The sequence below is a fragment of the Gavialis gangeticus genome, unplaced genomic scaffold (assembly GCF_001723915.1).
Source record: "Gavialis gangeticus isolate Ggan-Ray unplaced genomic scaffold, GavGan_comp1, whole genome shotgun sequence".
NCBI lineage: Eukaryota > Metazoa > Chordata > Crocodylia > Gavialidae > Gavialis > Gavialis gangeticus.
The window spans coordinates 119,804,084-119,816,840 of record NW_017729025.1 but is presented as its reverse complement, the minus strand read 5'-3'; the positions used below and the strand labels follow the sequence as shown (position 1 = coordinate 119,816,840).

The 12,757-nt window shown below is 42.3% G+C and overlaps 1 protein-coding gene across 4 annotated transcripts in view; it reads right to left on the bottom strand.

The window, feature by feature from the left end:
* Positions 1–2,838: 2,838 nt before the first annotated feature.
* Positions 2,839–12,757, bottom strand: part of LUZP2 (leucine zipper protein 2) — a 479,617-nt gene continuing 469,698 nt past the window's right edge. For all 4 annotated transcript variants that reach the window (XM_019519485.1, XM_019519482.1, XM_019519483.1 and 1 more), the window contains one exon: positions 2,839–2,985. In XM_019519485.1, coding sequence (XP_019375030.1) covers positions 2,890–2,985 — 96 coding nt within the window. In that variant the 3' untranslated portion in view covers positions 2,839–2,889. The remainder of the gene's footprint in view (positions 2,986–12,757) is intronic.

The following is a 12,757-nucleotide window of genomic DNA, read 5'->3' as shown; positions in this document are numbered from 1 at the left end:
AAAATTCCATGAGCCTGTCTTGCGCATGTCAGTTCTAGTTTTTCTGTGTTGTCAGCACACCTTTAAGATTTTCCGTGACAGAAACTACAGACCAGTTAGCCTCACCTCATTCCCTGGCAAAATCGTGGAGCAAATCCTCAAGGAATCCATTTCTAAGCACTTGGAGGAGAAGAAGGTAATTAGGAACAGTCAGCATGGAATCACCAAGTTATGCCTGACCAACCTGATTGCCTTCCATGATGAGGTGACTGGCTCTGTGGATGCAGGGAGACCAGTGGATGTAGTATACCTTGATTTTAACAAGGCTTTTGATAAAGTCTCCCACAACATTCTTGTAGGCAAGCTAAGGAAGTCTTGACTGGATGAATGGACTGTAAGATAGATAGAAAACTGGCTGGAGAACTGAATGTAGAGAGTAGTAATCAATGGCTCAATGTCTAGTTGACAGCCAGTATCACATGGAGTGTTCCAGGGGTTGGCCTTGGGGCCTGTTTTGTTCAATATCTTCATCAAAGACCTGGAAGATGGTATAGAGTGCACCCTCAGTAAGTTTGCAGATGACACCAAGCTGAGGGTAGGGCGAGGATTCAGAGTGACCTAGACAAACTGAAGGATTGGGCAAAAGGAATCTCATGAGGTTCAACAAAGTCCTGCACTTAGGATGAAACAGTCCCATTCCCTGGTACAGGCTTGGGGCTGACTGGCTGGGCAGCAGGTCTCCAGAAAAGGATCTGAGTGTTACAGTGGACAGCAAGCTGAATATAAGGCAACAGTGTGCCCTGGTTGCCAAGAAGACTAACAGCATACTGGGCTGCATTTATAAAAGTGTTGCCAGCAGATCAAGGGAAGTGATTCTTCCCCTCTGTTTAGCACTGGTGCAGCCAAATCTGGAGTACTGTGTCCATGTTTAGGGTCCCCCACTATAGAAAGGACATGGACAAACTGGATATTCCAGTGAATGGCAATGAGAATGGTAAGGGGGCTGGGAATATTTAGTTTAGAGAAGAGAAGACTGAGAGGGGGATTTAACAGAAGCATTCAATTATCTGGAAGGGGGTTCAAAAGAAGATAGGGCTAGACTGTTCTAAGGGATGGCAGTTGACAGAACAAGGAGCAACAGTCTTAGTTGCAGCAAGGGAAGTTTAGGTTAGATATTAGGAAGAATTTTCTCACTAGCAGGGTGGTAAAGCAGAGGAACAGGTTACCAAGAGAGGCTGTGAAAAACCTCCTTTGAGGTTTTTAAGACCTGGCTAGAGAAAGCTTTGGTTGGGATGATGTAGTTTGGGATCGTCCTGCATTAAGCAGAGGACTGGACTAGGTGACCCTCCTGAAGTCCCTTCCAGCCCAAATTTTCTATGATTCTATAATGGGATTCACAGAACATCATAGTAAATGTGGTTTGGCTGGGAATACCTACTCACAGAGAACAGTGAATGATGATACATACAAATAACCATTCCCAGGAGGTACCATAGTAAGTAGAATTTCTAATTATCTTGTTATTTTGTGTAGCTTTTGGATAGTTTTCTACATTTGTTTCCTTTCTTTCTTTCCACTTAAAATATTTCCATGGAAAATCTTCAAGCAAACATATAAAACAACAAAGTGTCTACATATTAATTGCTCAGCAATACACTGTAATGGTTTCACTGCAGCTGCTCAAATAATATTGTATGTGTTATTATTTATACAATTTTATTCTCATTTTAAAACTTGCATCACTGATAAACAAATTCAATTTATCACATGACACGATTCTTTATAGAGCTGAAGGCAGCAGGCTCAGTTCTCTCAACCTTGTAGTGTTAATCTAATTCTCTTATACCTTTAAATTTTGTGTAGTATGTTCTTGTAGTACAGCATGTTCCTTTATGCAGTCAAAAGGCTCCTGTGCACCAGAAGCTGCATTGCTGGACTTGAGTGAGGCAACCCTTGCATAAGAGTTCACACATATGGATTGATGATCCATGTTCAAGTTTGAATGGAAAAGGCAATGTGTTGCTATTATTACTGCCAGCAGGCTATTCACTTACGTTCAGGTTACTACATTTAAGGGAAGGCAGTGTATTTAGTACTTTACACAGTGGCAGTATCCTAGCCAATGAGGTCAACCCAAGGTGCGATTATTGATAACTTAAAACTTTTCTTACTGTTTTCCCATTTCTCATCAGAATATGTGTTAATGTCATATTGGTACAACATCATTTGGAATAGTCAAGGACATTCAAAGGAGACATTTTGTAAGCAACACTTCCCTGTTTTAGTTTTTAAAGATCTGTAATAAATTGACTGAGTTTTCACAATAATGAGTATAATTTTTTTGCTTTTATGTATATTTTGTCTGTATTAAGGTTGACATTTTGGTGCCTCTGTCAGATGCGTCATGGAAAGAATCATATATTCTGCTAGTCACTAACTCGGGGGTAGACTAAGTAACACGATTTTATAATTACATTATTGTCTTTTACTGGTCAAGGTAAACATCTCATTTAGGTTTTCTCTCTCTCTCTCTCTTCCTTCAAATAAGCAACTGCAACAGATGTTCCTGCTTACAAATAGAAAGATTACATAAACAACATTCTCTGTGTTACTGTATTATAGAAGCTTTCCAACCAAACCACTTTGGGAATAAGTAGACTGCTGAACTTGTAACTCATTATTCCATCTCTTTACTGCTTTACCTTCACAACAGATTTACAAACCTTGTAAACTGATCCCTAAAAGAGACCCAGGATATACATCTTCATTGATTTACCTGCTCTTCAACATCAGAATGTAGAATAGCCAACTTGTAAAATATATGGACCAACGTGATTGTTAAAGACAGACAGCTTTAAAAACAAGAAAGTTTGCATTTTATTTATATTAAGCCCCTATTCCCAAGTGGATTCATCTTACGTTTTGAGAATCACACTCCTGGATGCTTTGGTTTCCTCCTTTTGCTGAGGCAACATGAAGGGTCTCTTTCTCTGTGGATGCACTTTGCTGAAGACAGGGAAGAGAAATTAAAGTGAAAAAATTATATCAAACATACACATGGGTTACAAACTTATCGCACCCCAAAATCAGGCGTGTGCACAGAATCAGCTGTAAATAATTGACTATCATAATTGTTATTTATTATCTACTTTGTATTTTGTACCAGTGCACATATGCTATGTTGCCTCCCCCAGTTTGCCCATCCTGTCTTTATGCAAAGGTGTGCCTGGGTTGGGGGAAGATGTAGCATTCAGCTACTTTGTGTTACAGCTGTTAAGAGCACCTCTACACTAGAAAACTTTATAACTGGCCATTTAAGACCAGTTGGTTTTATACTCTCTACCATCTCAAAGAAGTAATGATATTGGAACAAAAGAAACAAATCTGGAACAATGTTTTATATGGAATTTGCACAATAGTTAGGTAGATACATCAGCAGAGTAGTTTTGAATCTATTTTAATATTTCCAGGTTCTTTTAGCCTTCACAAGAACTATAGTAGAAGATAAGACAACAAATACATGAAAAGAAAATATATCATTATAACTGAAGAATTCTTTTAAAGGCAAATTGGGCATCAACAAGTGTCCATTTGATAGGGGTGCGTGAAGCTTCAGTCACTGATTCGATTCAGAGAAGATTCAGCACAATTCAGAGGCTGAATCACCGAATCTGAATCAGGAAACCAAAAAACTCCTCCATATCAATTTGGAGCATCCAAATCTATTTGCAAAAGATTTGGAAAAAGATTCAGAGATTCGGTGGTTTGGAAGGCAGTTTTTCAGGGGAACAGAAACTGCAAAGGGGGTGGGGGAGCAGGGTGGGGGAGGAAGACTGAAATCTGTAGCTGGCCACTGACTTATCTTTCCTTGAGTCCCCATCCAATCACAGTGCTCTGGGGAAGGGACATAGAAACAGCATATAAGCCTCTATCTGTAGCCTTTCTGTTCCTTTTGTGAGCTGTTTCTGCCTGAGAAACAGCATCTGAAAGGTACTATTGAACTGGCTTGGCTTCCTAGTCAGTCTCACGCTAGTCTGTCTTCTTGGAAAGGATTGGATACAGCTTACTAACCACCCTTGCCTAGAATCCCTCTATTTATCACTATCCAATCCATTTCTTTCAACTTATTCTTCCCCCAAAAACCTCTTATTTTTTCTTGTTATTTTGTTTATCCCACACTTTTTAAAAAGAAAGCTATGTTTTCCCTGGCAGTGTAATCCAGCACTGTTCAGGAAAGTACATACATTACACACACTCACACACATGCAGTAAACAGAGAAGAAGAATAGATATTAGTTAATTACAGACACATACAGTAATCAGAGAAGAACAGATATTAATATTATTAATTACACACACATACAGTAAACAGAGAAATTAGTCAGACACGTACAGAAATCAGAGAAGAAGAGATATTAGTTACACACACAGACAGAAGAAGAGGTATTACAGTTGCATACACACACATTTTCCAGCACAGCAAAGATTAATATGAAGCTTGCTGGAAAGGCAGGTGCCAGGTCTCCAGGCGGGGGAGGGAGAGGGGCTAGAGGGAGTAAGGGGAGAGCTGAAAGTCCTCCTCCACCCCCCAAACATAGACACATCCTCTTTCCTAGCAGTGATGTGTCTTCTGCTGCCAATGGAAACAAGGAGGTAGGAGCAGTACCTGACTCTGCACCTGCACCACCTCCCCTAACACCAGAAATAGCCACCAGCACCAGTACCTCCTCCACCCCACTTTCATCTCCCAGTGTGAGCCTCCCAGTGCCAGAGGAGCTGGATCTGGAAGCAGGAGACCTGAGTGCCTTCGCAAAGGAAATTCTGGGGAATGAGGGAAAATTTGAGTTTGTGCTCCACACCCCTCCAAGTTCCCTTACAGCCAGGTCTCCTTCTTTGGAAAGCACCTTAGAGGAGGCTGAGGTTGAGGTTGTGGAGGCAAGTAGCTCAGCTGAGTCAGCTCCTCCTGTTCTTGTGTCTCTTCTGGCTGAGGAGGGGAATAAGGCAGGATACCCACCCTGAACCCAGAAGTGGGTGAGTAGTGTAGTGTGGGATCATTTTGTGGTGGCAGATTATCCCACGCTTGCTATCTGCCAGCATTGCCGAAGGCAGATCAGTCAGGGCAAGTAGGTAAAACACTTCACCACTGTGGTGATGCTGCTGCCCTTGCTCCTCCTGAGCCTGGCACCTGTGGGAGTGTGCCCAAAGGGCATTCCCCCTCTCACTCCAAAGCTCCCATCCCCTAAAGGAGAGGCAGTCCACCCTGGAGTGGTAGGAAAAAGGCAGAGACAAAGGGGGGCCCATTCCAAAGGCAAGTAAGGTCACCCAGAACATTGGGGAGATGCTTGCTCTGGATGGTCAGCCCCTCTCCTTAGTTGAGTGGCAAGGATTCAGGTGGTCCATGGCCCCATACTACAAAGTGCCTGCATGCACCACCTTTAACAGGACAGTGGCTCCCTTTCTGTATGAGGCATGCAGGGAGTACTTGATGGAGGAGCTGTGCAAGGCAGGTCCACAGGTAACTGCACTTCACCTTGGACATCTGGAGCAGCCGGGGTAGATATCATGCCTACCTTTCCCTCACAGAACACTGGTACCATCAGTCAGGCCATTGGTGGGCTCTTCTTCAAGCCGAGGTGATAGATGAGTCCCACACAGCAATGGAGATCGTGGTGGCCATGAACTGCATGGTGCATGGTTGGTTCATTGGGCAGGGTGAGCTCACTTGCAGGTTCATGGTCACTGACAACAGGGCCAATATGGTCAAGGCAGTCCATGATGCCAACTTTGCTGGCATCCACTGTGTGGCACTCAAGTTCCACCTTATAGTCAGGGATGTCTTGGAGGGGGACAGGGCTGCCAGTGGTGGCACCATCACTACCACCCAGGTGATTTCAAAATGCAGGACAGTGGTGGGCTACTTTCACTGCAGCATCAAGGGGGCAAGATTCTGCAGGAGAAACAGGCACAGCTGAGCATCCCAAAGCACAAAATCATACAGGATGTGGAGACTCAGTGGAAGTCCACATACCTGATTCTGGAAAAGCTGGTGGAGCAACAGAAGGCCATCCATGAGATGGCTTTACTCAGGGAGATCGGGATCAGCAGCTCCCTTAACAAAGTGGAGTGGGATACCATCTCTCAGATCTTGATGGTGTTCAAGCTGTTCCTTGAGGATACTGAGTCCCCCAGTGCTGGTGATGCTCTCCTTAGCTAGGTGATTCCATAGTGAAGGAGCTTGAGAACCAAATGGAGAAGTTCCAGGGGACCAATGTTCCTGACTGGGGCAAGCCGCTTTCACCAGAGGTGTATGCACTGGTGAAGCAGCTGAAGGAGGGCATCAAAAACATGCTGGATCTGTTGCAGCCCAGTATGGTCTATGTGCTGGTGGGCATGTGTGACCCAAGGTTGAAGGGGAGCATGTGCAGGACCAAAACCCTTGATCACTGGATGGGGGTGCTGGTGAACAGAGTCAGGGAGGCGGAAGGGCAGAGGCAAGGAGATGTGGAAGAGGGGGATCCACTTTCCTGTGCCAGCACTCCCAGCACCAGCCAGTCTCCTCCACACCAACCACTGCCAATGTGGGCCAAGGGCCTGGCTTCAATGTTGGGGCCCAGACACACCAGACCCCAGTCTTGGGCAGGTAGCACCAAGGCTTCGGTGGCTACATATCTCACCGATAACATAGAGCCACTGGTCCGCAACCCCTTGGCCTATGGGGCAACTCACAGCCAGATGTGGCAGGATCTAGCCATGGTTGCCTGGGAACACCTGTCCTGTCCACTAACCAGTGTTCCAAGCGAGAGAGTTTTCAGCATTGCTGGGGTTATTGTGACACCCCACTGCACCTCCTTGGATCCTGGTTTGGTGGAGCAGCTGGTGTTCCTGAAGGTAAACCTGCTACTGCTGGGGTTCCCCAAGAACCACCTGCAGATGGAGTCCCATCCTCCTCACTCTGTCCACACCTATTTCCTTTTTTAAAAAATCATTTAATGCCCTGGTCTCAGAGCTGGAGGTGGCACTCACTGCATCACCAGCCAGCAGGGGAAGAACAGCTTCCTGCTGAGCTCCTGTGCCAGGAGAAACTTGGAGGTAGGGGTTGGGGCTATGGAGAAGGAGGCAGCCCAGGTCCTGAGCATGACCGAAAATGGCACCCTGCCAGGGTTGGGAGGTATGGTGAGACTGCCAGCAGTGCGGTAGCCCCAGAAAATGCCAGGATCAAGGACCTCCCTGGTGAAAGGTGGGTAGGAGGCACCCTATAATCTCCAGCCACCACACACATGCACAGTCCTGGCTGGGGAAAGCCCAGACCTGTAAGATCTTTGAGAGGCCTGAGGCTTTCTGGTTGCAGTGGAGTTGTGAGGCTCCAGATGAGCTTAGCTATTTGGGATGTCATTTGCGAGGCATAGGCTTTTGGGTTTAAAACCCTTTGTCAGACTGAGGAAGCACCTGCAGTTGGTGTGTGTGTGTGTGCTGTTCCTGGATGGAAGGAATAGTAAAGAAGCCATAGACTGGCATGCAATGCGGGCAAGAAAGCCAGTCAGTGAAAACGTAAATTGGGGCATCAGTGGGTGAGAGACAGGCTGGGAGGGAGGGGGAAAGGGGGCTACCATCCCTGCTGTTTTCATCCAAATATGCCAACAAATGACAAAGTTATAGGTATTTCAGTGATTCCCCTTTATAGTCTGTGGATGAATCACCGGATCTTCCGAAGCTAATTTGGTTGAACTGATTTGGGGCAGTAATCTGAATCTCCAGATCAAATCACTGTCCTCCAAATTAGCTGAATCCAAATCCAAATCAAATACTTCCCTATTTGCAATGGCCTCCCATTTTAGCCAGTTCAAAAAATTGGGGTTTGGGTGGGGAGGGCTACTGTATCATACATTAGGGATATCAAATTTTACTGGTCCTGCAGGCCAAAGAGGGGCATGGGGCTGATCTGCAGGCTAGATCAGGTCCATGGATGCCATATCCAGTGCAGGTCTGCTATGGGTGCCACATGCAGCTCATGCCATGGAACAGTCCTGCACACTGTATGCAGCACATGTGTCACTCCAGACCTGTGTTCCATGTACAGCATGCAAAGCCAGTTCAGGATGTGCATTGCATGTGCTCATGGGACCAGGCTTGGAGAGTCAGCTGTACATGGTGACCACCCTGGACTTGCCCTGCATGCTGGCTGCAGTGCACGCTGGCTCCACCCCTGTGTATTGCATGCAGTACGCAGGGCTGGAGCTGCCATATGTTGCATGTTACATGTTGCACGTAGCACATAGGGATAGTCCAAGACTCATAGGAAGCACCACAAATCATGTGATAGGGCTCCACAGCCTGTGCTTTTGATACCTCTGATCTAAAAGTTACAGCTGCATGATCCTGTAGCATTAAAAGCTAGCTAAATTACCATTTGGCTCTGAATGAAGCAGTGTCAAGGCTACAATTGTTTTGCTCTACTTGTATTGCTATAAGATCAGGCAGAAAAAATAGCTGTACTACAACAGATTGTACTGATTTCTTTTGATACTGATACAACCTTTATGTCCATCTATACAAACAGATGGAGGTTTATAATTGGTTGTTAATAAAGCATAAATAAAATACATAAAATAAAACATAAACCTGATATTGTGGTACCATTGGATATAGTGCTTGATAATGAGATTCAGAAGATCATTCTCACAGACTGGATAACATCAGTTCTAAAGGTTTACCTGTTTAGAATGCACTAAATCCATGATTATGATAAACATTTCTATAGGATTTTATTTTTCTTGTGTATCTAGCAGAAATAAATTAGGTGGTTTAATTCATAGCCCATTACAGTTAATGAGAAGGCTTTATTTAGACAGGCCTAAGGTACTTCAAAAATATAATATCCCTGAACTAATGGAAAGAGAGAATTGATGATTCATTCCATTACACGAGACTATGATGAAGACTACTCCTCAGGAATAAGTTCTGTTATGAATTCTAAAACAGACACTGATAATAGGCCTTTTGGGTTCTGACATCTTTTTTAAATGTTAATATTTGTATCTGGGTAGACACTTGAAAATAACAAGGCTATGCTATAGAATCCTGGTTCCATTGTTTTAAAATGGTAAATCTTACACATTGTCCAAAAACTCACAACAATTCATTTGGGAACAGAAAGCCAGTTCTTCAAACACATATTTTTAAAGGCTTTTCCAGCTCCTTGTGTCAGTTATCTCTCTCCTATACCAATGAAATGAAAGACTTCAGAACTGTTGGAGTGCTGCAGAGAAGAAATGAGTAGTTTCTTTTTAACAGTAGGAGGTCTTTAGCAAACAGCTCTTAGTTATCTGAAGGCTAATGAATGCCAAACATACTATAGTCATATAGACAGCTCAAAAAGAATATTATGGAGACTGTTTGGTGAAATATGGATTGCTTTTTCATTTATAGAAATTAATCCATCTGTGTTAAGCAATTTGCCCTATGAACTTAGGGAGGGGATGAGGGTAATATTGCAGTTTTGCAAATTTAAAAAAGTATAAGGGCTTTTCTGTTCCCCACGGGAAATACAATGAGCACTGTACAATCAGAACCTCCCTCCATCACCAGAAGACCGCTAATACATTAAGACTCCTAAACCATACATTGGAAAGTGCATTTGGGATTTGCTACTTAATGTGAAATTAACCACATTTATTTCAAACTTGTCAAACCAGCTATGTCTCTTTGAAATGTGTTTTTTTACCCTTATCCTTACAGCATACTGGACAAATAAACCTATACTACATGCTATTTATGGAGAAACTGGTGCTACATTTAACTGTTTCCTGGTTCCTCTCCTCCTCTCTTCCTCCATAAGTATTAGTAGCCCCATATCCTTCCCCAATCTATTTCTGTCTTTTTCGTTTCATTCTGAAATTTTAACATTTTCTCATATCCCACCACACCCTATTTTTCCCCCACCAAAAAAAAAAGAAAAATATTATGGTTTTCCTCAGTATTTTTATTTTGATGGAATTTCATTACCCAGTGGATACTAGTTCTGTCAAAGTTTTTCTAACTACGCTTTAGTCCTAGCTATGCTCTTTAGAAATAAATTGAATCTAAATAATCTGACAGAGGTCTCCTTCATTCAGTGTCTAAATTCTGACTTGCTATGTACCACGGGCTACTTCAAACTATAACAAATTTCAAATGACTGTTTTAAGAGTCTCTTAAACCTTTCCAGGATATTTTTTCTCAGTCAAACATGACTACCACAATTAAGAATTGCCATTAACCTAATACAAACTTTTAGAAATATATAACCTACTTCTGGCAGTATTCAGTTACTCTCTTAAGTGTCCCATTCTGTCATGCTGATCTGCAGGTCTGCAATGAGTCATGAACTCCAGTTTTGAGAGGCATCAATAAGTACATTAGTTGTTGGTGCAGCAGGAGCTCAGCTATCTCAATCAGCTTCATGTATCTGGAACCTCCTCTGGTAAGATACCTCAAGCTTACTACCTGTTATTTCTCTCCTTTCTGGAAACCTGAGCAGGTGTTATCTATTCCTTTGCAGTATTTGTCCACCAACAGTGACAGCATCATATATCTATGGACTATCTCTTCCAATAGCAGTGCTGTTTATGATTATGTTTGGCCTGCTGAAGATACACATAATATTATTTTCATCAAGCAGCAGCAGCTCTCAAACCCTAACTCATATGGATAGTTTAATTAGGTATTATGTGTTTTTTTTTTCCTCCTCAATTTCTCTGCAAATCCCTGGTGATTCTGACATTGGATTTTAGAGGACTGACTTTTTCAACTGTTTTGTTGAATGAACTCTCAGCAGTTGGTGACCAGTGTTTCATTGGTGGTGTTCTGTAATTTAACGGTGCTAACTATGGATCAGAGTCTGACTACATCCATTTTCAGTGGGAATCTTATTGTTTTTGACGTTGGCTCTTGCCATCCCATCAGATTATAACTGGACTGACAGTTACATGTCTAAACATAGACTTCAGAGCAAATTGCTTCAATTCATGTCCACAAGAATATAACCTGCTGTCAAACATTGCTACATCAAGAATAGAATGTCTAGTGAAATCAGTTCAGTAGTATACTATGCATACATACATATATAAAGATAATATAATATATATATCCATATCCATATATATCCATATCCACACACACACAAACATATATATAATATGTATATATATATATATATATACACACACATATTTATATATACATACACAAACGCGTGCACACACACACACATATATATACACACATATACATACACACACACACTTTGGTTAGTGTGTGTATGTATATGTATATGTGTATATTTAAATTAAAATATTCATGGCCTTTCACAGCATCTGATGAAGTAAGCTGCTTATGAAAGCTTCGGTGATATATATGTATGTTGCTGTCAAGAGATATATATAAAAAATTATCTATATAATAGTGTTGTCAAGAGTTATATATATTGCACAAGCTTCATCAGATACTGTGAAAAGATATGTACAAAGCAGAGTACAAGAAGAACAGAGAAACACCGAGTGTGCTTGCAGACTAAAATAAAAACAGTGCTTTACTTAAAACTCGGCGCAGAAACACATCAAGTCCCACACATGCCCAAAAGAGGCAGCACGTTACTTCAGCCCGGCTCTACAGTATATGTAAAGATTGGCTGCTTTAGGGGGGTTTTGTTGGAACTTGTACCTAATAGCCAACTGAATCAGCTTTGGCTAAAAGTGCCAAAAAGCCCTGCCAAAGTGCCCAATCTTTACAGATGCTGCAGAACTGCATTGAAGTAATGCACTGCTTCTTCCCGTAAAGTGCAAGGGGGGGGGGGGTTAATTGTCTGAAAGCAGCCTCTGTAACCAATATTCTGCCAGCTGCTTCCTTTTATCTGTGTCTCAGGGTCCTTCCTTTTAGTATTTTGATTTCTCTATTATTTCCAAAGTAGTACCTTACATAAATTGAATTCTAAACTGATTTGCTTTCTTTACCAGTCAAATTCTAATAGTGTTGTCAAGAGTTCATTCTAAGTCGTGTCTTTCTGACTGTTACCACAAGTCCCATTCATGATCTGGTCTTCTCCAAAGGAGTCAGTGAGGCCCCTCAAAACTGGATTTTTAGTTTTAGATGAGTCACAAGGACTTCTATTTTCACTTCTTTGTTTACTTTTCTTTGCACTGTTTCAAAGCATGCCATTTATATGTTCCAATCTTAAAAGGAGCTCAGCGCCACTCAAATTTCAGAAATAAAGTTCTCCTCCTCTGCTTGAGGTAACTGATGACTATTAAATCAGGTAGTTCAGAACCAGCTCTTGTTACAAATAAGACTATCTGCTGATTGTTGGCACCTATTACTTGCAGACACAATGTAGGGATTCCTTTTAACCTTCTCCACTTTCCTCAGTATTTATGGAGAGTTTCAGTACTACTTGAGTACTGGTGGGGCTTTTGACTAATCCTTTCTTCCACTCAACATATTTTCTTAGTTTGTTTTACTTCTGGGACTGTGCCATTCAGCTATCACTCAAAGCCAAGGAGATTGGTTGAGATCTATTTGATTCAATGTCATAGTTTTAACTGACCAGGTTTCAATAACATGAACCTCTGCACTACACAGCAATGAGCTCCAGCTATGTTATGTGGGACCCTCTTCGAGGTATAGTTTGTCACAGCAGCCAAGTGAAAGACACTTCTCCTACTTTATCCCTATTCCTCATCTACAAGCCCTCCATGATTATCTCTATGCCATTTCTGCCTGCCCCCACCCTTATCTTCTCACTAGA